Source organism: Choristoneura fumiferana, chromosome 30, assembly GCF_025370935.1.
Source record: "Choristoneura fumiferana chromosome 30, NRCan_CFum_1, whole genome shotgun sequence".
In the NCBI taxonomy this organism is placed as follows: Eukaryota; Metazoa; Arthropoda; class Insecta; order Lepidoptera; family Tortricidae; genus Choristoneura; species Choristoneura fumiferana.
In genome coordinates, this window is record NC_133501.1 from 4681998 (window position 1) to 4705387 (window position 23390).

At 39.0% G+C, this 23390-nt stretch overlaps 1 protein-coding gene across 2 annotated transcripts in view; it reads left to right on the forward strand.

Moving 5' to 3' along the window:
* alpha-Cat (catenin alpha) overlaps positions 1 to 23390 on the forward strand; it is a 105170-nt gene that overhangs the window by 60339 nt on the left and 21441 nt on the right. Inside the window, exons 16-17 of one of the 2 annotated variants that reach the window (XM_074110083.1) lie at positions 18030 to 18181; positions 19223 to 19292. In XM_074110083.1, coding sequence (XP_073966184.1) covers positions 18030 to 18181; positions 19223 to 19292 — 222 coding nt within the window. Of the gene's footprint in view, positions 1 to 18029; positions 18182 to 19222; positions 19293 to 21814; positions 21888 to 23390 lie in introns of both variants that reach the window. The other variant, XM_074110082.1, reaches the window with a different exon arrangement.

Genomic DNA, 23390 nt, shown 5'->3' on the forward strand with positions numbered 1-23390 from the left:
TTCTCGGGTCTTGGATGTTTAATATGTAATAAGAATGTTATTATCTATTATAAGTATGTTTTCCGTTGCCTAGTATTCCATAGTACAAGTTTTTGCTTAGTTTGGGACTAGGTCAATTGGTGTCAAATGCCCATGATATTTATTTATTTATTATTATAATCAGTGTAACATTTGAAAACAATATCTAGTCTATATTATCTAGTAGATATTCATTAACAGAGTAATACCAATCCCAATCAACCAACCACAACCAAATAATCATAATTTGATTGCTTAGTAGCGACATCCTTGTCTGGGTGAGCGGTTGGTTCCGAAAGAGTGTGACGTCTGTCGGACGCCACATAGATGTCGCTAGTGCTGCTGCTTAAGTAGCATAGTAGAGAAAATAAGCAACCTGAGATATGTATGCATAGGAAAATTCGTGTCTAGATTCCTGTGTGGGTGTAGGGGTTATACGCACGCAGCACGGATTGCCGAGGACCTGGGTTCGATTCCAGTGTTGGTCTCTATTCTGGTTTTTCTGTGCATCCATGTCTCAGTTTGTATTTTCGATAGAGTACTAATATGTTCTTGTCGATCAAAAAATCTTTCAATGCTTTTCTGAAACTAGGTAATACTGCCTCCTCTGTTACAGTTTCAATGACGAACCAATGAAAACGCTTCATTAAATATCCTCGCACAGCGCAGCTCTAGTGGAACCATTCTATTGGTTCATGAGGCACTTGTCCACCACGCCGACGATGAGCGAGAAGCGAGTAGAGCGAGTAACTAGAAACGAGTGGGTGAGCAGCGAGAAGCGGTGTAGTTTTGTCGCTCGGCTGTAAGCGAGTGTTCGAGTGCGACGGGCGATTACTCGCTCCACTCGACTCGCTCGTGCGGGGCGGCCGCCAAGCTGACATCGCTGAGCGAGTATCTATAGCTCAGCGAGTTTTATAGCTCTTTGTCGCTGCGATAAAAGATGTAAGAGCGAGTTCTCGCCGGCAGTGTGAACCCGCCAGCGATCAAACTATTTATATATGTGTCTCTTTTACTCACACAGGATCTTATATCTTTGCTTCGTTTCTTTTACACATTCTCGCAACCAACAACCTTGCACATATCTTCTTAACGAAACGATTTCAGTAAAAAAACCGGCCAAGAGCGTTCCAAAAAAAGGTTCCGTAGCCACTACGAAAAAAAAAAATTTTTCTAAGGATTTCGTATTTTGTGCGGAATCTTTCCAAGTTTAGGTATATTTTATACCTTAGCCTGCTATTTACGACGACGGCATCACACCTAAACGCCAGTTAACACTAATCAATGGATTGGTGAAACAGCCCCCTAAGTGATACAGTACAATTACATATACATCATTTGCTTTCACTTCAATGATAATATATTGCTGTCACGTGTCGATGCATATCATTGCATGGCATTTTGCTATGTCGGATCAATCAACTATTTACTATGTTATTCTGTTCCGTAACTCAGGAGATATCACTTACATTTTGTTAGAACAATGTTAGCATGCTTAGAATAGGTGAATCATGAAAGATAGCCTTAAAACAAGCAAGTGGGTCTCCTGATAATAAGAGATCACCACCGCCCATAGACACCTGCAACACCAGGGGGATTGCAGGTGCGTTGCCAACCTAGAGGCCTAAGATGGGATACCTCAAGTGCCAGTAATTTCACCGGCTGTCTCCAAGCACTGCTGTTTCACGGCAGGATTAGCGAGCAAGATGGCGGAAAACTGTCGCAACTCTCGCTTTTTCTGGATGCAAGTGAGCATGTAAGCAAGCATGTAATTATGCACGAAATAGTGCAAGCAAGCATGCATTCAAGGCTGCATTCAAGCATGCGAGCAAGCACGCAAGCAAGCATCTAAGCAAGCTTGCAAGTGAGCATGTTTCGCTCGCGTGAACCATAAATATTTCAAACAAGCAAGCAATCAAGCATGCAAGTGAACATGTATGTAAGCATAAGCATGCAAGCCAGAATGCAAACAACAGATCAAGCAAGCAAACTCCCAAATGTGCAAGCAAGCAGAGATAGCACGCCACTGGTGGTAGTGAATATCAGTTATTTAATTTTAATATTTATCACTTGGCACGCGTAAATCAATTCATTAGATACGGCGGTTGAATTGAGATTACGGGATTTTACAAAATTCCCGTGGTAATTCCTGAAAATTACATAGTGGTTTTCATTCACGTTGCATTAAAAATAACCATCCCAAATCTCATGACTCAAGCTCAGCGGTTGTTATTTCGAGATTTTATCCCTATCCCGTGGGAATGTCGGGATGAAAAGTTTTTCTGCGTCTAAGTTCCAGGTTATAAACTAACCTTTCGCCAATTTTCATCCAAATCTGTCCAGCCGTAACAAACATCACTCACAAACTTTCGCATTTATAATACTCGTACATACCTATATATTAGTAGGAAGTAGGATAATATTAGTTGGATTGTTTATATCGTCAAATAGATCAATCTTCTTCTTCTTCTTCAACTGCTTATAATGATTAATGCATGCGAGCGAGCTGCGTGCAAAAACCAGTTTATAATATCAGTACAGATGGATTGATTAAATTAAATCGAAATATTTTTTCATCATTATAATATTTTATTAGGCTTCTAAGACTTAAGTTCAGCTCGGGTGTTAACGTGAATAGTGAATACATATAATAATAGATTTTGTCAAGGATATTATGTAGTTTCTAACAAGTTCTCTAGTTTGGTGCCTGTTCATGTGATTTTGAAAATAGGATGTTATAACTGAATACGTTTCCCTGTTTTACTTATGATCCAACTTGTGGTCTGTTGTGTTGTCGACAACATTCATATGTTTTCTAAACATTTTTTTTTCACTTGTATTATAATCATTTAACATACAACAAGCAGTGTGGACCCGTAAGCATTCATTATTCCATGAACTCCTGCAGAGAATACGGACATTGTTTATTAGATGAGCTTTAAGTTTATTTAAAAAAAGTTATAGTTATCTTCTTTCGATATTCACATCGGATTTTTTTTATATGTGGGATTTAGTTAATTATTTATAATTTAGCAAAAACGGCCATAAATAGTTTATACTTATGACGAAAGTTATGCTCCTATTTTTAAATGTTTTTAGGTCTATTCTGTAAGTTTTTGTGATTCCGAACAAATTCACAGTATTCTAAGATGCATATGTATGCTCAGCGAGCTATGGAGAGAGCTATGCTTGGGGTTTCTCTACGGGATCGAATCAGAAATGAGGAGACACGTAGAAGAACAAGGGTCACCGACATAGCCAAGCGAATTAGCTCGTTGAAGTGGCAATCGGCAGGACGTATAGCACGGAGAACAGATGGCCGTTGGGGACGAGAAAGTTCTCGAGTGGAGACTGCGGATCGGCAAGCGCAGCGTAGGACATCCACCGACGTGATGGACGGATGACCTGTTTAAAGTCGCGGGTTCACGGTGATTGCAAACCGAAGCAAGTGGCGGTCTATGGGGGAGGCCTATGTCTAACAGTGGACTTCCTGCGGCTGAGATGATGTGATGATGATGTATCCCTATGTGTCCCCCAGATGCCCAAATATTGGCCAACGTGTGGGCAAATGACATAAGGTTGCCCGTTTAAGATTAATAGCTTCTCGCGTCACCTTTATGCAATAAATGATAATCAATTGTTGTCTGACAATAACCCGTTTTGACCGATAGCTCATGCGGCCCCGTTTTGGTACCATGTCGCTTTGAAAGGGATGATTTCATTTTGACGAGACTCGGAATTTTTGGTTAGTCTACTTTTTCTTGTCGAGTTCCTTGTAAAACTGTCACAATAATGCTACTGATGTGCTTAGGAGATAAGTAGTCCATAAAATAGTAGGTTTGCAACTACGACAAAAAATTTTTGCTCAATGGATTTTAACCACAGAAAACATAGAGACACTTATGGTTTTCCAGGGGGTTAGTTTTGTCCAGGGGACGTAACCATGGCAACGAGGTTTTTTTTTAAAACTTGATACTTATACTCATAGTGCTACGCCAGTAGTGGGTAAACTTTCTTTATAGGGAAAGGTACAGTTATTTTAGAGAAAGCCCTGAATGATTAAACCTTATTTTTTATAACCGTTGGGGATTTGCTCCTGTTCGTCTGTATTTCCGAATAAATACAATCAAGGTCTTTTCAAGGCTAGAGTGAATAGGCTGTTGCTGAACCAGTGAGATACACCTTTGGCCTCATCTGCCCTGACATCAGGTGGGATGGGGTCAATCATGGCCAGTTAATAAAGATAAAAAACCGGCCAAGAGCGTGTCGGACACGCCTCAAGATAGGGTCCCGTAGCCGTTAAATAAAAATCAAGTAATATTTTTCTAAGGATTTCGTATTGTGTACGGAAACTGCCAAGTTTACGTATATTTTATACCTTAGGCTGCTTTTACTCTTAAACTACTACTAATTCTCAAGCAATCTTAGCCGTTATAATTTTCCTTGTAAATGTAATATAAAAAATAAATAAATCACGGGACAATTCACACCAATTGACTAGTCCCAAAGTAAGCTTAGCAAAGCTTGTGTTATAGATATAGATACATACTTAAATACATATTAAACACCCAAGACCCGAGAACAAACATTCGTATTTTTCATACAAATATCTGCCCCGACACGGGAATCGAACCTGGGACCTCAAGCTTCGTAGCCAGGTTCTCTGACCACTAGGCCATCTGGTCGTCAAATACTTACTACTATGGCTATTATGGCTATATCTTCGTAATGGCAGCTTCCTCGCACTTGTCAGCATTGCTCTTCAGCGAGGCAATGCTGCCAGCATCTTTGGGTCCATGCCGCGGGGGATACTTTAAAAAAAAACTAGTACTGGTACTTTAATATTAATTTAATTTATTAAATAAATAAATCCAATCTTCGTAACCTGTTTGTTAATTGACAAGGAAAAAGACGTTCATATTTTCTGATAAGCTAACCGACGAGCTGTGGCTCCGTTCCCACCTGAGATGTGCGAGGAAAGTTTTTATCTAGCCTCGCTCCGCTCAGCTTTTCCATCAGAGATGTGCTGTGCGGGGATAGGTAATAGTACATTGTGTCTTAAGGGCGGTTAATAAGGAATTACGAACGAGAGTCTATTAGAAGCCCGAAGTTGAAGACTGAGGGCTTTAATGAGTCGATGTTCGTAATTCTAGTACCGCATACCGCCCGTGCGACATCTTTTATATATCTAAAAAAGAAAAGTATCATCATCATCATCATCAGCCGGAAGAAGTCCACTGCTTGACAAAGGCCTCCCCCTTAGAACGCCACAATGAACGACAACTCGCCACTTGCATCCACCGGTTTCCCGCCGCTCTCACGATGTCGTCAGTCCACCTGGTGGGAGGCCTGCCAACGCTTCGTCTTCCGGTTCGTGGTCGCCACTCGAGGACAAGGAAGGAAGGAAAAGAAAAAGTATAATTGTTCCAAATATTGGCGATACCTTAGGCTGCGCTCTTGGCAGCGCTGCCTTCCCCTCCCCCTCCCGCAGCATGCGCCTGACGTGCGTGGGCCAGCGCGTGCAGCAGCATCAGTACGGACATTGACTCATTTACCGACCTTGGGCTTTCTGACCACAAAATTAGTACGGGCAATAACTCATTTACCGACCACGGGTTTTCATGACAAGCGCATTAAGGTCGAGGTTTTATTTGGGGGGTTGCAACCAAGGTAGCCTGCGTGTTACGACACTGTTTACGAGCAAGTGTGATGAAAATAAATAAAGCGTTTCTAATGGTTCATGAAACCACGAACTGAGCCACGTCACTTCTCCCTTGTCTATGGTTTAAATTTTTTTTTCTTTCTGACTGGGGCAAAGGAACTGGCTCATGCATACATGTTTATTTAACGTTTGGGCTCCACAGAAAACCAGCGTTGCTGCACATAATGTGCGGCAACACATGCTGAGTGGAGACCCTTTTTGGTATCCTGCCGTGTCACCAAGTAACATAGTTTTAGTGCTAGTTCTAGTCTTAGTTTTAGGAGGTACTTATGGAGCCAAAATAAACCTTTCTTTCTTTCTTTCTTTCAAACGCATTCCTAGCAACATCCTCGCACATCTCTGGTCGATACGCAGCTTAAAGACAATAGCCTATTATACCATGGATTTTTGGGCTCGTATTAAAAATCGGCCGCGGTCAAGTTATTATAATAAAACTGCTATTATTTAAATTTTTAAAGGACAATAATTACGTACGCAAATTAATAATTAAAATTCATCACCTTTCGATCACGCCACTATTTCGATCGGGTCACGTAAAATGGCGACAGATTCTGAATACTGGTAGTCTGCAACTTGTTTTGTGTATTTAATTTTAATCGTAATCGATCGATCATAAATAAAAAAAATACCTTTATACGCGTCGGCTTAAGAACCTCCTAAAATATCATACATTAGATTAGGTTCTTACCATTCATTCATTGGACTTAGGGTTCAAAACACCTCCACGCATTGCTGAGAAAAAGGGTCTTGACATACCGATCGACAGCAAAGTGATCCTATAAACAAGGGTTCCGTACCACGATAGGAAAAAAACGGAACCCGTATAGGGTCACTCTGTTGTCCGTCTGTCTGTCAAGACCCTTAATAAATAGTCTATGTCAAGAAATCTAAAATGAACCCACACTGGGGGCTCTGCAAACACTAGATATTCATAAATACCTACAAATTTGCACGGAGCCCTCGGTGCGCGAGTGCGACTCTTGTCCGATTTATATAAAAGTATTAACGTAATAAATAATTGCCAGTCGGTGTACGCCTGTACGTGAATACAGAATTTTTTTCGCAATACGTCACAATGATGTATCGGTAAGTGTTTTTATAGCTTTATCTGTGTAGTGCCAATTAGTTATGGGCTCGCCTGCGTACAGTCGCCATCAGAATAATAATATATCGTAGCGGACTCAAATATTTCGGAGCAGAATTGCATGTGATTGAATAAATTCGTTACACTAATATCAGAAGATGTAATTTGTTTGTGTTTGTTCGTGTTTTTGTGCGAGAGATCTCTTTACGGGATAAGATAACTAGTTAACGGGTTAGCTGGAAGAGATCCCTTTTTAGGGATAAGCTCGCCTTTGCTTTGTAATGAAGAGTTTACATACATACATAAGTTCGCCTTTGTATATCGATCCTTCATTGTAAAATGTTATTTTTATGTATTTATGTACCATGGCGAACCCGGATTTGTTTAGCCGCTCGCTACTGTTCATAATTTAACACCCAGTTAAAGGAGCGGCCACACGCTGCTCAAAATACGCAGACGGTGCGGATCGCAGTGACGTTGCCGTGAACGTTACAATCAATTTTACAAAGATATATTAGTACGATTATACGACCGTTAACTCAATAAAGTCGTGTATTTGTATACATATTTTTGTAACTTTGGTCGTGTCGTTCTTTCAGTAGTTGACTGTACCAACACGAGAGCAATACGTCAATCTTTGTCAATGAAAAGTGGTGTGGCGCTTGGTGCGGAATAAAAAGCTAAGTACGAGCTGGATTCAACTTTGGGTTCTGTATTGTATCTGTTGATAGAGAATCAGGAACTCATCATTGGAATCTCATTCTAGATACTTCCTACTGCTGGTCATAGGACCTCCTCTCAAAAAGAGAGGAGAGGAGCGCGATCGGGAACCTCACACACACACTGAATTATTTCGCAGGTGTGTGCAGGTTTCCTCACAGCGTTCATCAAAGTAATTTCGCACATAAATTCCGTAAAACTCAGATATGGTTGGGGTCAAATACGAATACAAATAAATAGTGATAAAAGAACTTTTCGCACATGGTGTTACCTCATCAGTCGTCTAAACTGCTGAACCGTTTAGATGAAATTCGGTATACAGTGAGTTTGAGTCCCTGGGAAGGACATTCGATAGTTTTTATCCCGGAAAATTGCATAGTTCCCGCGGGATAGCGATAAACGAATTATACGCAAACGGAGTCGCGGGCGAAGCGTGCTATTAATAAAAACATCTTGTTACCATGTCTAAAGATGAATAAATTATTTTTCTCCAAAATGACCGTAAAAGTTGACATTATTCTTTACATATCAGAAGGTGAAGTGCATAGTTTATGGTCAGCGAAAAATTAAAAAGCTAAAAAGATTGCAGGCGCACTAGCTCGACAATAATGAATTAGCGCGCCTGCAATCAGTCACATTTTTTTTAAGTTAAAAAGGCCATGGAAATGTTGGCACAAGTCGTATACAGCCAAGTCTAATAGCCGGTATCAGATATTTTGTTGGAATTCCGGACTTTTTCTATTGGGTCTGAAATAGCTTGTGGTGTTTTCGGTGGAAAAATACACCTGCAGTATATTTTTAATGAAAAAAGGCGGGAAAGCATAAGAAAAATATTGGAATAAAATTAAATTTTATAATATATTTTGAGGAAAAAGTTTATTCTATTTAGAATTATTCACCATTTTTGAGAAACTCATACTCAGCCAGCAATTGCCTGCTTCCAGGCCACGACAATAATCTACTATCGTTTCTCGCCACATAATGTTATCGGGGAACCCGAATAGTGACCTTTAATGAGCATGCCAGTAGTTATGTAACCGGCCGCGCTTACAAAAGATGTGAAAAGCCGACGATAGCTCATCACTCATTGCAGACAAACATACAACAGAATGCCGGTAATCTGTATTGTGGGATGCTTAGGCTCCGTTTTCAACAGAGATGTTGTTTATTCATTGTTTATTGTTGTAACATTTGTTATAAAGATGTTTAGTGTTTTTCTTTTTTCCTCTTTTTTAACGGAATATTGTGTCGCTCTTCACTTTAGTAAAATTGGTTTTATTTTATTGTATGACAAACAGATGGTCCCAAAGGAAGAACAGCGCCGCGTCGCAGGACCGGCAATTTTTGCTGATTTGGGACCATTTCGTGATATACAACTTTTCTTTAAAAAAAAAATTCTTTTGTTATGCTGCGCTACTTTGTCACGAATAAATGATTTCTATTCTATTCTATGCTAGATGTGTGAGGATGTGTAGCGAAGAATGTGTTTTTCATGAACATAGAAACGCTTCATTTACCTCGCGTCGCTCCGCTCAGTTGTTTCCACCAGAGTTGTGCTGTGCGAGGATAGGTAAATGAGGCGTTTCTATTGGTTCATGAAAAACACATTCCTTGGACATCTTTGATGGAATAGTATTTTATCTACACCCATATATATAGTAAATCCTCAAAATTTGCACTTCGCAAACAAATCATTGAATCGAAAAATCGTTTTAGGAAATCCCTAATGGTTTTAAAATACCTATCCAACGATACCCCACACTATAGGGTTGGATGAGGAAAAAAAAAACACCCCCACTTTACGTCTATGGGAGGTACCCTAAAAAATTGGTTTTAGAACTTTTTATTGTACCATTTTGTCGGCATAGTTTACATATATGTATTCGTACAAAATTGCAGCTTTCTAGCATTGGTAATCCCTGAGCAAAGCCGCGGACGGACAGACAAACAGACAGACAGACATACATGGCGAAACTATAAGGGTTCCGTTTTTGCCATTTTGGCTCCGGAACCCTAAAAATGGCATCATTTTTTTTTTTAACTCATACATAACCGAGAATCGAACCTGAGCGCCAGTTGTGTAACTTTACACTTGCGATCACAATCAAATGACAGTTTTCGCATACAAAAACTGTCATTTGATTGTGATCTTGAGTTTCAGGAACGTTACCCAATAGGCCCTCTGGTCATGATCTTTGTAAACAATGTTATTTATAAATATTGCTCATTTTTCCGTTGTTTATTGCACATTTTTCCGTTGTTATTGTTGATAAAGCCGTGGTGGCCTAGTGGTTTGACCTATCGCCTCTCAAACAGAGGGTCGTGGGTTCAAACCCCGGCTCGCACCTATGAGTTTTTCGAAATTCATGTGCGGAATTACATTTTGAAATTTACCACGAGCTTTGCGGTGAAGGAAAACATCGTGAGGAAACCTGCACAAACCTGCGAAGCAATTCAATGGTGCGTGTGAAGTTCCCAATCCGCACTGGGCCCGCGTGGGAACTATGGCCCAAGCCCTCTTGTTCTGAGAGGAGGCCTGTGCCCAGCAGTGGGACGTTTATAGGCTGGGATGATTGTTGATAGTGTGAATTATAAGTCAGAAGAAACTTATAGCCATTACTCATGTAAATCTGGTGACAATACCAATAGTCTGGTAGTGACATAATGGTAGTCCGGCCAGGATCGTCTCCGTAGGGCGGAACTCCTCAACGGTTTGGATGACAATGCAAGTACTGCCACAGCGCTGATATTCTGTCGGAACCACAGCCATTTTGTATTGGATAATACATACATACGTAAAATCACGCCTCTTTCCCAACGGTGTAGGCAGAGACTACGTCCTTCCACTTGCTACGATCCTGGCATACAACTCTCGCTTCCTTCTACATTCATCAATCTTTCATGCATGCACGTCGGTTTAGAGTACTGATACCTAGAGTAGTCGGTACAGTAGGTTTAGGGTACTTTTTAACTCCCGACGCAAAAAGAGGGGTGCTATAAGTTTGATTGCTATGCGTGTCTGTCTGTGGCACCGTAGCTCTAAACGGGTAGACCGATTTGAAAGCTGGTTTTCTAGCGATGATTCTTAGACATGTTACATCAAAATCGGTTTGGCCGTTTTTGAGATATTGAACTTTGAGGTGACAACTTTTTGTTGGTTAGGTTAGGTTATGTTTTGGAGATGTTGGGTAAAAATAATTTATTTAATCAGGCGGAGGTCCATATCAATGACCTAAAAGAATTTCCTTGCTCACCCGCGACCTTACGATAGCTAAGCTTATGCAAAATATGCGTGTTCATGCAGTTCCTCCACCTCCACATTGTAAGAACACACACAAATCACACAAACCCATATATCACCACCACACTACACTGACGCGTTTCGAACTCAACCAGAGCTCATCTTCAGAGTGACACAACCGTACACCATGCTACCAGTTGTTACTAACAACTTGTGTGTGTTCTTAGAGTGTGGAGGTGGAGGAACTGCATGAACACGCATATTTTGCATAAGCTTAGCTATAGTAAGGTCGCGGTATGTGAGCAAAGAAATTCTTTAGTTGTGGGTAACGCAAGGAATCGCCGCTGCATGGTTTTAATAATAATAATAATAATATAATCTTTATTTCGGAAATACACAGGACTCCATAGATGATTTAGTAACAGAGCTTAGTTTCCTAAAGTTAGTACAAATTAAATTATATGAGCTTAATTTCATTTAACTGCACATGCCACCTTATCTGCCCAACCCAGGCACGTATTGGGTCGTATACGCAAGCACGCTCAGAATGCCAGTCTTATACGGTCCATTATATCCGCAACACGAGAGGTATCACAGATGCGTTGCGTTTTAAAATTTAATTTCAATAAAAACTGCAATGAACACTAAATGTTTTACATTTAACACATAATTAACAAGTTATACCAACAGAATTTTAAACAGTTCATTTACGGAAGCAACATATTGAAATCAAATTAATTTTATATCGAGATATCTGAATATTAACAATATTATTTCAACCATTATGTTAATAAAGTAAAATGTAATGTGAACTTAGATGTCGTTTCGCTGGCTCTGAGGCGTAATGTTATGCTTATTAAACACGTTTTTAGGGTTCCGTAACAAAATGGCAAAAACGGAACTCGCGTTTCGCCGAGGTTCATAATGGCTGTCGCAATGGCGTGCAGGGGGTCAGGTTAAGGGGTTTACCCACCGCAGCAGGGTAGGGAACACTAGCGCTGACTACCCTCAATGCACGCCATAGGCTGTCTGTCCGTCCGTCCTTCTGTCCGCGGCTCAGTGCTAGATAGCTGTATTTTGGAATGTATGTATGTAGCAATTATGCCGACAAAGTGACAAAAAAAATTTTTTTGGTACCCCCCCATAGACGTAAAGTGGGGATGACTTTTTTCTCGTCTAACCTTATAGTGTGAGGTATCGTTGGATAGGTATTTTTAATATTAAGGGGTTGTAAAGACGATTTTTCGTACAGTGATTCGTTTGCTATAATATTTTTTTATTAAAATAGCTCGTCCCTCCCCTCTTAAGGCTAAACTGTTAGTTTGATATTTTTGAAAATAAAAAAGATATTTAATGGTAGTAAAAATATCAAATTTACAAGGAAAACTATAACGGCTAACTTTAGCTAACGGATAAGTTTGCTTGAGAGTTATTAGTAGTTTAAGAGTAAATAGCAGCCCATCTTGGAAAATTCCGTACAAAATACAAAATCCTTGGAAAAATGTTATTTAATTTTTCATAACGGTTACGGAACCCGCTCTGTGGCGTGTCCGACACGCTCCTGGCCGGTTTTATTAACTTATTAATGTTGTGTTTCGGCGTGGAGAGTAAGACAGCCGGTGAAATTACTGGCACTTGTGGTATCCCATCCTAGGCCTCTAGGTTGACAACGCATCTGCAATACCGCTGGTGTTGCAGATGTTTATGGGCGGTGGTGATCTCTTACCATCAGGAGACCCACTTGCTCGTTTGCCATCCAGTCGAATTAAAAAAAAAACTCGTCTCTACCTATCTTCTCGACAAGTTGACGACGCACATTATAAAGTACATTTGAAATGATCAAGTCGGGGGTTTAAAAAAAATTCTAAGTTATTTTTTCTCTTTATCATCGCGATTATTTATGCCACTGACATTTGTCCGACCTCGCTTGCTGCCATTAATACTCATTTTATAATGTTTTTATTAAATTACCGCGCGCTACGCATCCTTGTCTTAATGTGTTTTAAACGATTACTGCGCGTGCGCCGGAGACTACCAAAGTTTATCAAAGCTTACAAAAATAAGGCAATGGACCAATGACTAATGAATCAAAACAATTACTTTGCTCACCCGCGATGTGATAGCTACGTTTATGCAAGCAATGTGTGTTAATGCAGTTCCTCCACCTCCACACTGTAAGAACAAACCCATCTATCAGCATCACCACACACCATCTGCCATCTGTTAGCATGGTGAACGGTGGTTGCTCTGAATATGAGCTCCGGTTGAGTTCGAAACGGGTCAGTGTAGTGTGATGAAGCGAAGATGATTTGAAGCCATCGCCCTTTTGGAAACAACTGCTTCGAAATCAAAATTTAACTTTAGATTTAAGCGCTAACTCCCCAAAGCATTGTGTACTAACAGTTTGTGTGTATCACTTTTAAGTTGCATTGCCTCAGTGTTGGTATTTGGCTACGAGAGCAGTGACAGCTATTCATTAGAATGTCTGTGGTTACGTTTACAGCCAACGACGACGACACGATTGTTATGATTGGTTATTTGGAGTCTTTTTGTATTTTTTATTTCAACTCCAAATTTGTTACTTTTACGGGTATCCCGTGAAACCATATCGAAAATACAAACTGAGACATGGATGCACAGAAAAACCAGAAAAAGAGACCAGCGCTGGAATCGAACCCAGGTCCTCAGCAATCCGGTGCTACGTGCTATAACCCCTACACCACCGCTGGACAGAAATTTAGACACGAATTTTTCCTATGCATACATATCTCAGGTTGCTTATTTCTACTACGCTACTTATGCAGCAGCACTAGCGACATCTATGTTTCGCTCTCATCGAGAGACGTCAACATTCTTTCGTAAAAGTAACAAATTTGGAGTTGAAATAAAAAATACAAAAAGACTCCAAATAACCAATCATAATTTGATTGCTTAGTAGCGACATCTCTTGTCTGGGTGAGCGGTTGGTTCCGAAAGAATGTACATAAGAAACATAGATGTCGCTAGTGCTGCTGCATAAGTAGCGTAGTAGAAATAAGCAACCTGAGATATGTATGCATAGGAAAAATTCGTGTCTAAATTCCTGTCCAGCGGTGGTGTAGGGGTTATAGCACGTAGCACGGATTGCTGAGGACCTGGGTTCGATTCCCAGCGCTGGTCTCTTTTTCTGGTTTTTCTGTGCATCCATGTCTCAGTTTGTATTTTCGACACGATTGTTTCTGTACACTCAACGGCATATAAATGCCAGGTGTGGCCTGTAACCGGTTGTAAAGTTGGGTGCCCGAAATGAGAGACCGGTTGGTTTTTTGGACCTTTTACTCCGAAGCCGATTGCAATGGAACAGTGACAAACAAACTTAAAAACCTTATTTATATTGATGCGCGATACTAGCGCCACCACATTTTGTGTTTTATTTTGTAACTGCTGAGGTACATGAATGTCAACGGGCATCGATCATTTTGATTAATTAGCAAGCTATCTAGTTCAGCAGATGAACTATAGATGGCGCTGTATCGAACACCGGTGCGTAACGAAGAATATAATGCAACAATTGATATAATTTTCATTTGATGCAATGCAATTTATCTTAAAAACCAAACTTATTTCTATTGATATTATAATTCGATTTGATGTAAAACTTTGGGTTTTTTTTTATTCGACTGGATGGCAACGAGCAAGTGGGTCTCCGGATGGTAAGAGATCACCGCCCATAAACACCTGCAACGCCAGGGATATTGCAGATGCGTTGCCAACCTAGAGGCCTAAGATGGGATACCTAAAGTGCCAGTAATTTCACCGGCTGTCTTACTCTCCACGCCGAAACACAACAGTGCACGCACTGCTGCTTCACGGCAGGATTAGCGAGCAAGATGGTGGTAGCAATCCGGGCGGACCTTGCACAAGGTCCTACCACCTGCAACAGCAACAGTAGGTAGTTGGTAGGCTGCTGCAGTAGGTGGTTAAGTTAGGTTTATTTTAAAAAAAAAATCTGTGAAGCCCCTATCCTTTGAAAAACGTCGCTTGTCACGCTACAAGCATCAAACATTTTGCTCTACATTGCTTCTTCGAATTAAATCTAGTGTAATGAAATTATCATTATGACGTAATAATAATTGGTTAGTTAATATTAACACACAAGAATACAATACAATATTTTTGTTAGATAAATCGCCAAGTATAAACGGCCTCAATCATTTGGATGATACTTACTGAGTAATAATTTTGTAATGTCAGTCTGTTACTCAACTGGACATAAGTTTACCGCCTTAAGACCGATCATCCAAAACCTGTAGTACAAATAGTTCTCTAATTTTTCACCGAAAATATCTTTCCCAACTGTTTAATATGGACGAACGTATTTTTTGAAACAGTAAGTGTGTACTTCAGGCTTTTAAAACTAACCTCATCCTATAGGGTTCTACAGGACAGTCCTGAAGTATATCCTGAATTAATCCTGCTACACACTGATCTGCAGATCGAGATTATATCTAAAACATATGAAAACTTCGAACATGCGGAAGCGGTTATGTCGAATATAAACAAAACAATTTGAAATTGACGTTAGGTTTTTTATTCGTTCGATCATGAGGACTAAGACAAAAACCGTACTCAGGCGTAGTAGGTAGTTAATTTTGGTGGGAATAAATAAATAAATAAATAATAAATAAATATCACGGGACAATTCACACCAATTGACCTAGTCCCAAAGTAAGCTTAGCAAAGCTTGTGTTATCGGTACTAAGCAACGGATAAATATAATTATATAGATAGATACATACTTAAATACATATTAAACACCCAAGACCCGAGAACAAAAATTCGTATTTTTCATACAAGTACCTGCCCCGAGCCTCGGCACGGGAATCGAAGCCGGGACCTCAAGCTTCGTAGTCAGGTTCTCTAACCACTAGGCCATCTGGTCGTGAATAGAGTACATGTTCATATAAAACAGTTGGTGAATCATTCAGGAAAAGGATTTTGGACCTAGTTTAAATACTTGTAAACTAAATATTACAAATTAGCTTTATTAGAGTTATCCTCCTCCAAGGAATATATAGAGTTACCAGTCAACCTGTATAATATAGGTAATTTATTTATTCACAAAATTACAATAATATAAATTATAATAAGCAGACGGATGAAATTGCTTCTTAATTTAGCGGTCTCGTATTTCCCTCATAAAAATAAAACAACTGCACTTTACCTAATTAATTTAATATGTCGCTGGGCAAGTGAACAAGTTTTTTTATCAAATGTCTAGATGTCTAGATTTAAGAATCCAGCACGAAACTCATCGAGACGTATACAGGGTGGCCCATTTATATCGGTCAGTATGGGAAAGTCTAAAACTATACGTCATACGAAAATTTCTTCTTAGGAACCATGACATCGATTAACAAGAAAAACTGCATTCATGCATTTAAAAAAAAACCTGTACTCAGCTCGGGAATCGAACCCGGTTGTATTGAAAAAAAAAAAAAAAAAAACTTACACTATTTCTATTTAGATATCGATTGTGTACATCTTAAGAAGTAAATGTGTCCATGAAACATTATGTCTAAAATGAATAAAATGCATTGTTTTCACATACTTTAATTTATTTTAGTAGGTGTTCGAAATGTCCACCGTTACAATATTCAACAAATTCTGGCATGTAAAATTGTCTCTTAGGTTGTTTATACCTTTTTGCTGGTGTCGAAACTTGTTACATACACCACTTTACCTATCATATGGCATTGGCATTGCATTAAACCTTTCCGGAAGTTTTGTTATCTGCGATAACATTATCTATTTATGACTGCAATTGCTAACTTCTATTAATCAAACACTAACAATCAATTGAAAATCCCACTTAACTTGCCCGAAACAAATCGCTGAATCGAAAAATCCTTTTAGCAAACCCCTGATGGTTTTAAAAACCTATCCAACTATACCCCACACTATAGGGTTGGGCGAGAAAAAAAATCACCCGCACTTTACGTCTGATGGGAGGTACCCTAAAAAAAATTTTTTTGTACATTTTATTTTACCTGTTTTGTCGGCATAATTTACATATATATTCGTGCAAAATTACAGGTTTCTAGCATTGATAGTCCCTGAGCAAAGCCGCGGACGGACAGACAGACATGGCGAAACTATAAGGGTTCCGTTTTTGCCATTTTGGCTCCGGAACCCTAAAAATGACATTCGTTACATCACTACTCTTGCCCATGACTGGTCTGGTATAGACAGACATTTCACAGCCCACGTCTTTGTCCGGGCGACCGGCTACATAGATTATTATAATGTACTGCGTGTTAAGGCCACCCAAATGTCACTGCCAGAGGGCAGAGGTCGCGGCCGACCGCTCACTTAGATTATTGCGTTCCGGCGACTTCTTGGAAAATTTGAACGCCTTTTGTAGTTATCTAGTAGGTGTTTATGAAAAAAAACGGTCAAGTGCGAATCGGACAAGCAGAGCTCTGCTTAGAATGCTTAAAATAAATAAATATCATGGGACACTTGACACCAATTGACCTAGTCCCAAACTAAGCAAAGCTTGTACTATGGATACTACGGAACGGATAAACAAACATACTTATGTAGATAAATAGATATTTAAAATTAAATACATATTAAACATGAGTATTATTCATACAAATATCTGGCCCGCCCGGGAATTGCATCCAGGACCTCAAGTTTCGTAGTCAGGTTCTCTAACTACTAAAAAATATTTCTATTGCGTGAACACAGTTAACAAGTTATATGTATGTACTTTACATAACTACTCTGATCTGCCTCATAGGTATGCAAAATTTTAACATATTATTATGAGCTAAAAAAAACTTTAAAGGTTATTTTATTTATTTAATTTTAAGCTTGAATTTAATTTTGAATATTTTATTTTAATATATAATAAAATAAATATATCTTCCCCTAAGTCGTTAGATTCATGGCAGATTGGGATGGTTGTCTCTTGAAGATCAGTAGTAACCTTCATGACATCTTGGGAAAATTGTGCGGTGCTGGAATCCGGAATTCATATTATTTTATACCAACGTCGGGAAGTTATTTATTTGTTTATATTTATTTCGTAATAGAGACAGTAAAACCAAAGCGCCCATGTCACTGATTGGTCTACATGATTAATTGGGTTGTTTGTCTATTTTTTTTTTTCAACAAAAATAAGGCACTTTTCGCGTTCTTTTTTACAAATAGAAAATGAAAATTTCCGAACATGTTTGGCAAAACTAATTTTTCGTTTGCAGTGATGTCAAAGTTCGCTGTGCGCGTCGACGCGGCGGTGTCTGCTCTCGGCAACGGCGGGAACGCCGGGCTCGACGAGAACGAGTTCATCGACGCCTCGCGCCTGGTCTACGACGGGGTGCGCGAGATACGGCGCGCCGTGCTCATGAACCGGGTACGTGGCAAATACTAGGCAAAATACTTTGGGGAATACTAGGTTAAATTATTGGGAAATACTAAGTAAAATACTTGGGGGATACTGGGTAAAATACTTGGTGAATACTAGGTAAAATACTAGGGACATACTAGGTAAAATACTTGGGGAAAATACTTGAGGAATACATGTGAAAATACTAGAAATTACTAGATAAATACTTCGGCAATACTAGGTAAGTAAAATACTAGATAGAATACTTGTGGAAATACATGATAGAATACTTAAACTTGGAGAAGACTGGGAAAAATACTTGTTCATTCTAGATTAAATAAATATGAGATTAAATAAATAAATACTTGGGTGAAATATTGAAAAGAGGAATAGAAATGTTGTCGTGTATATTTCCTGCCAGACTCGATGTCGTCACTTTGCCTTTCCTGCTATAGGCACATGTTTTTTTACCTAATTTCGTAACTTATCTAATACAGTATTTGACAACTCCTGAATTTGCCATATCTTAATATTATTATGAAAATATAGATATACAGTGTTTAGCAAAGAGAAAACTTAAATCGGTTGAAAATTAGATTTATAGTGAATTTTTGAAAAATCTATATACTTGTCTCTTTCTCAAACGCTTTTCTCTATGCAGCAAGTATGGCGGTACTGGCGTGTGACGTCACATGCCAGTATGTCTTTCTCTGTGTAATCTTGAATTTCAAACCCTCATAACTTTGTTATTTGTAAAGGTAGCTTAAAAATTGTTTCTTTATTTGATAACAGGCATTGTGTACTTTTAATTTATAAAACATATACAAAATAGTCAAATACCGTATTAGGGTACTCTCCAGTGAAATAGAACCCTTCTTGAATCCATTGCATAGCAAATGAGGTCGAAGAAGGAAAATAAATGGCTATTTAGCCATATAGGCGCCTCGCGCTTTTAGATTGCGTTACATTTCGATTGTATTTCTAATCCACTTAATATCGAAACTGTCAGACAACCCGCAAAATACCACCTATAGCCCATTTAATGACATACACACATACATAATCTAGGAGGAAGAAGACCTCGACCCCGAGGATGTGGAACTGGACGAGCATTACACCTTGGAGACCAGGAGCAAATGTGAGAGAGGGTAGCATGTCTATGTGTGCATGTCATGCCGTTGTTGTCAGTGTTGCCATTTTAGCCGTTATTACCATTGTGTCATTGGTCCTGTCCTGTCAGAAAGCTAGCGGCCGCTGCGATGGTAGAGAGGGACAAAAAAGAGAGTATTTTCTCTTTAAAGTGTCATCTTCATATCAGCCGTAGCTGTAGGACGTCCACTGCCCACAGTGAGAGTGGAGTGGAGTGGGTGGGTGGTTGGGTGTCCCAACATAGACCTCAAGCACAGAAAAGTCTATGTAAAAAAAAAAACATGGATTTTTCTTTAGAATCATGAATGTGAAATTTCAAAGAACAAATAAAAGCGTATTAACAAACAAAATATTTCATTTCATTTCATTAGCGCACTTTGCGAAACTCACAAAAAAAAGGATTCGTTTTTTTTTTTATTTTTTTTTTTATTCGACTGGATGGCAAACGAGCAAGTGGGTCTCCTGATGGTAAGAGGTCACCACCGCCCATAAAAATCTGCAACACCGGGGGGAGGTATGGGATATCTCAAGTGCCAGTAATTTCACCGGCTGTCTCTCTCCACGCCGAGACACAACAATAATAAAAAAAAAATTAATTATTACTATATTTTTTATTTTATTTTTTGTCTACTATCCTAAATTTTGCATACAATTTATAGGTATGACCCAAAACTGACTCTAAAACGACTGCTCTGATTTCTGTATAAGAAAAATCTAAATCATCTCATTTAGAAAAAAAAAACAAGTATGACACTTTAAAGTGACAATGTAGAAGCTCTTTACGTCAATAATATGACAGTTATAATGTACTCTTTACTATACTGTACATTCGTCTCTTTCTAACGTCGTCGTTAGAAAGAGACGTCTCTGGCGGCCGCGCATGGTTGACCGAACGAACTGTACGTGGTACTATTTGGTCTTGAATGTTTTCTATTTTTTTTTTCTATAAACATGTCCGTCTGGTGTCGGGTTAGAATTACACCTCTCCATTTCTTCCGTGGATGTCGTAAGAGGCGACTGAGGATATGGGTAAGGTATACCGTAGGCGACAGGCTAGCAACCTGTCACTATTGTACCGTTTTTGTCAAACTCCGGTAGCTCCGAAGCGGTAACGTTTCGTGTGCTCTGCCTACCCCATTTGGGAATACAGGCGTGATGTTTGTGTGCGTGTATGTCTTCGAATTCTATTTCACTTCTTATTAATTTCCTTTCTTTCTTTTCTTTCTATTTCTGGAGGTTATTTGATTAGTTTTACTGAATGCATTCTGGAATAATTTAAAGACTCCTTGAATGTCTGGGAATCCGTTAACTTCTATTACTTTCAAGTTGTTTTTTTTTATTCTACTGGATGGCAAACGAGCAAGTGGGTCTTCTGATGGTAAGAGATCATCACCGCCCATAGACACCTGCAACACCAGGGGATTGATTGAGTTGTTTTTTAGATCACATTGTATCACGTACAGATGCTGTCCATTTATTTGTGTTGTTTGCAGGTTAAAAGGGCACAGAAAAGCAGAATTCTTAATACTTAATGTATTGAATCAGGCGTTACTTTGCGGAGGTCCATATCAATGAACTAAATGGATTACTTTGCTCACTCGCGACCTTATGATAGCTGTGTCTATGCAACAAATGTGTGTTCATGCAAGCTCCTTTACCTCCACACTAAGATAAGAACACACAGGCAACACTAACCCAACTCTCACCACCACACTACACTGACGCGTTTCGAACTCAATAGAGCTCATCTTCAGAGCAAAACAACCGTTCACCATGCTACCAGATTGGTACATGAGTCTAACGTCTGGTAGCATGGTGAACGGTTGTGTTGCTCTGGGGATGAACTCTGATTGAGCTCGAAACGCGTCAGTGTAGTGTGGTGGTGATAGATGGGTTTGTGTGATTTGTGTGCGTTCTTTCAGTGTAGAGGTGGAGAAGCTGCATGAACACACATTTGTTGTATGGACGTAGCAATCGTAAGGTTGCGGGCGGGTGAGTAAAGTAATTGTTTTTAGTTCATTAAGCATTAGAATTGTAAACTACAACATTAACTGCGGTATACCATGAATTCTGATTTTTTGTGTGTGGTCCTAATAAATGTTACATTTTCCATGATTTCATAAAACCGTTGTCTGCAGAAAAATTGGCATAAGGAATAATCCTACTATGGTTCCGTGTTCCGCGGGATGAGGCTAACCTTTAATCTCCTTCTCTATCCTCCTAAGTCCTGACGTTTTTTAACAAACTTAGTGCTTAAGAGCCAAACCTGACCTGCTTTGTTATTTAGATATTATTATTATATTGTTTCATTGAATGAACAATTTGTACTTTATAAAGTACATTCGGCCGTTATTGTTAGTGTTTATTAGTCCTTTATAAAGTACGCGAGGATCCAGGAGGAACCAACATTATTATCATATGATCTAAATGAAAACTCCTTATGCCAATTTTTGTCCGCAACGTAACACGGGCACTCACCGCATGCTAACGTGGTAATCTGCATGTACGTAGACCAGCGACGACCTGGACACTGACACCGAGTTCGAACCCGTCGAGGATATGACCATGGAGACCAGGAGCCGATGTGAGTACAACTGCTCTTTGTGGTCACATGGACACGGTTAACAGTGTCTCTAAGTTACCAGAGTCTATCACAGTTCGCATATTCATCGATTCACTAGATACATGACTATTTCTCAAAAAGTTGTTCATTTTCAGTTGTCCACAAGTAATATTGTGTTTGTGTGTGTGTTTGTGTTGTGAGAGTAGCGGGAAACCGGTGGATGCAAGTGGCGAGTTGTCGTTCATTGTGGCGTTCTAAGGGGGAGGCCTTTGTCCAGCAGTGGACGTCTTCCGGCTGATGATGATGATGATGATGAATATTGTGTTTAAATATATACAAAACCTTGTGGTAAAGGTGATAAAAAGCCCGATAATCTATGTTGTTGGATCCAAAGTTCCGGTGTAGTTATGAAATTACGATTTTTTCCTCACAAGATATCGTGACGTTTGCCTGACGTCAAGAAATTTTGGATGTTTTATGCAGTTTGTTGCTCGTACTTAGTGTTAATAATATCTTGACAAACTGATTTCTTGTCAATTTCATGACGGGACAACTTTTTGAGAAATACTCTCATCTGTACTGTGCCATATTAGTCCTCAATTCAGTTCACATAATGGATGATTTGATCTAAAAATAAGATGAATATTTTATATAAACTACAATCCTATTTTTTATTGAAGTATTCTAAAGAAATAGAGAGTTGAGATTCTTAATTGTCTGTCCTTCCATCAGTTACATGTTTAAACTGGCTACGTGAAATAGTTTTATGTTTTCATCTGTTAACTGTTGGGTGTCATTGTATGTAGTGATTAATATACATCTCAGCTTTTGTGTCTGTGTGCTTGTTTGTATGTTTGTTAATGTTAACATATTTATGTGTGGTGTTTGAATGTTAATTTTCATGTTATATATTGAATCAGTGTTAAATGATAATGTATTATGGTACAGCCAAGTGGTAAAATGCATGCAAGTTAAAGTTAAAACCTCTACGTTTTTCTTATAGCGCTGTATTATACGTCTGAACGTTTGTCTGTCGGTCACAGGAACGTATCTCACAAATCGTTATACACAACACAGCTGAAAGTAAATAATCTGTATTTCTATAAATAATAGAGATTATTTATTTGTCATTGTAAATTTGCAGCATTACAGTAGCCGCTACAGCGATAAAGAATAAGAATAAAATAAAGATAAAAAAGTTTCTATAACTAACTATACTTACTTCTATTTTCCTTCAATAATTTCTTCGATTAGTTGTACAATGTACAGTCGAGGGCATAAATATACAACCATAGCGTTATTAACATGTGTGACCTTATAGTTAGTGGCATAAAGGTGTATAAACATTTTTTCACTTCTCATGCTCGTAAAGTGCGTGTTTATGCTGGATCTAGGCGAGATAAATAGTAGATTGTACAACGAGAGCATAAAACGAGCCATTTTACCTGAGACGTTATATAAAACTAAAAACAATCAAATAAATCAATAAAAGTAAAAAAATATAATTATACAATAATGCATGAA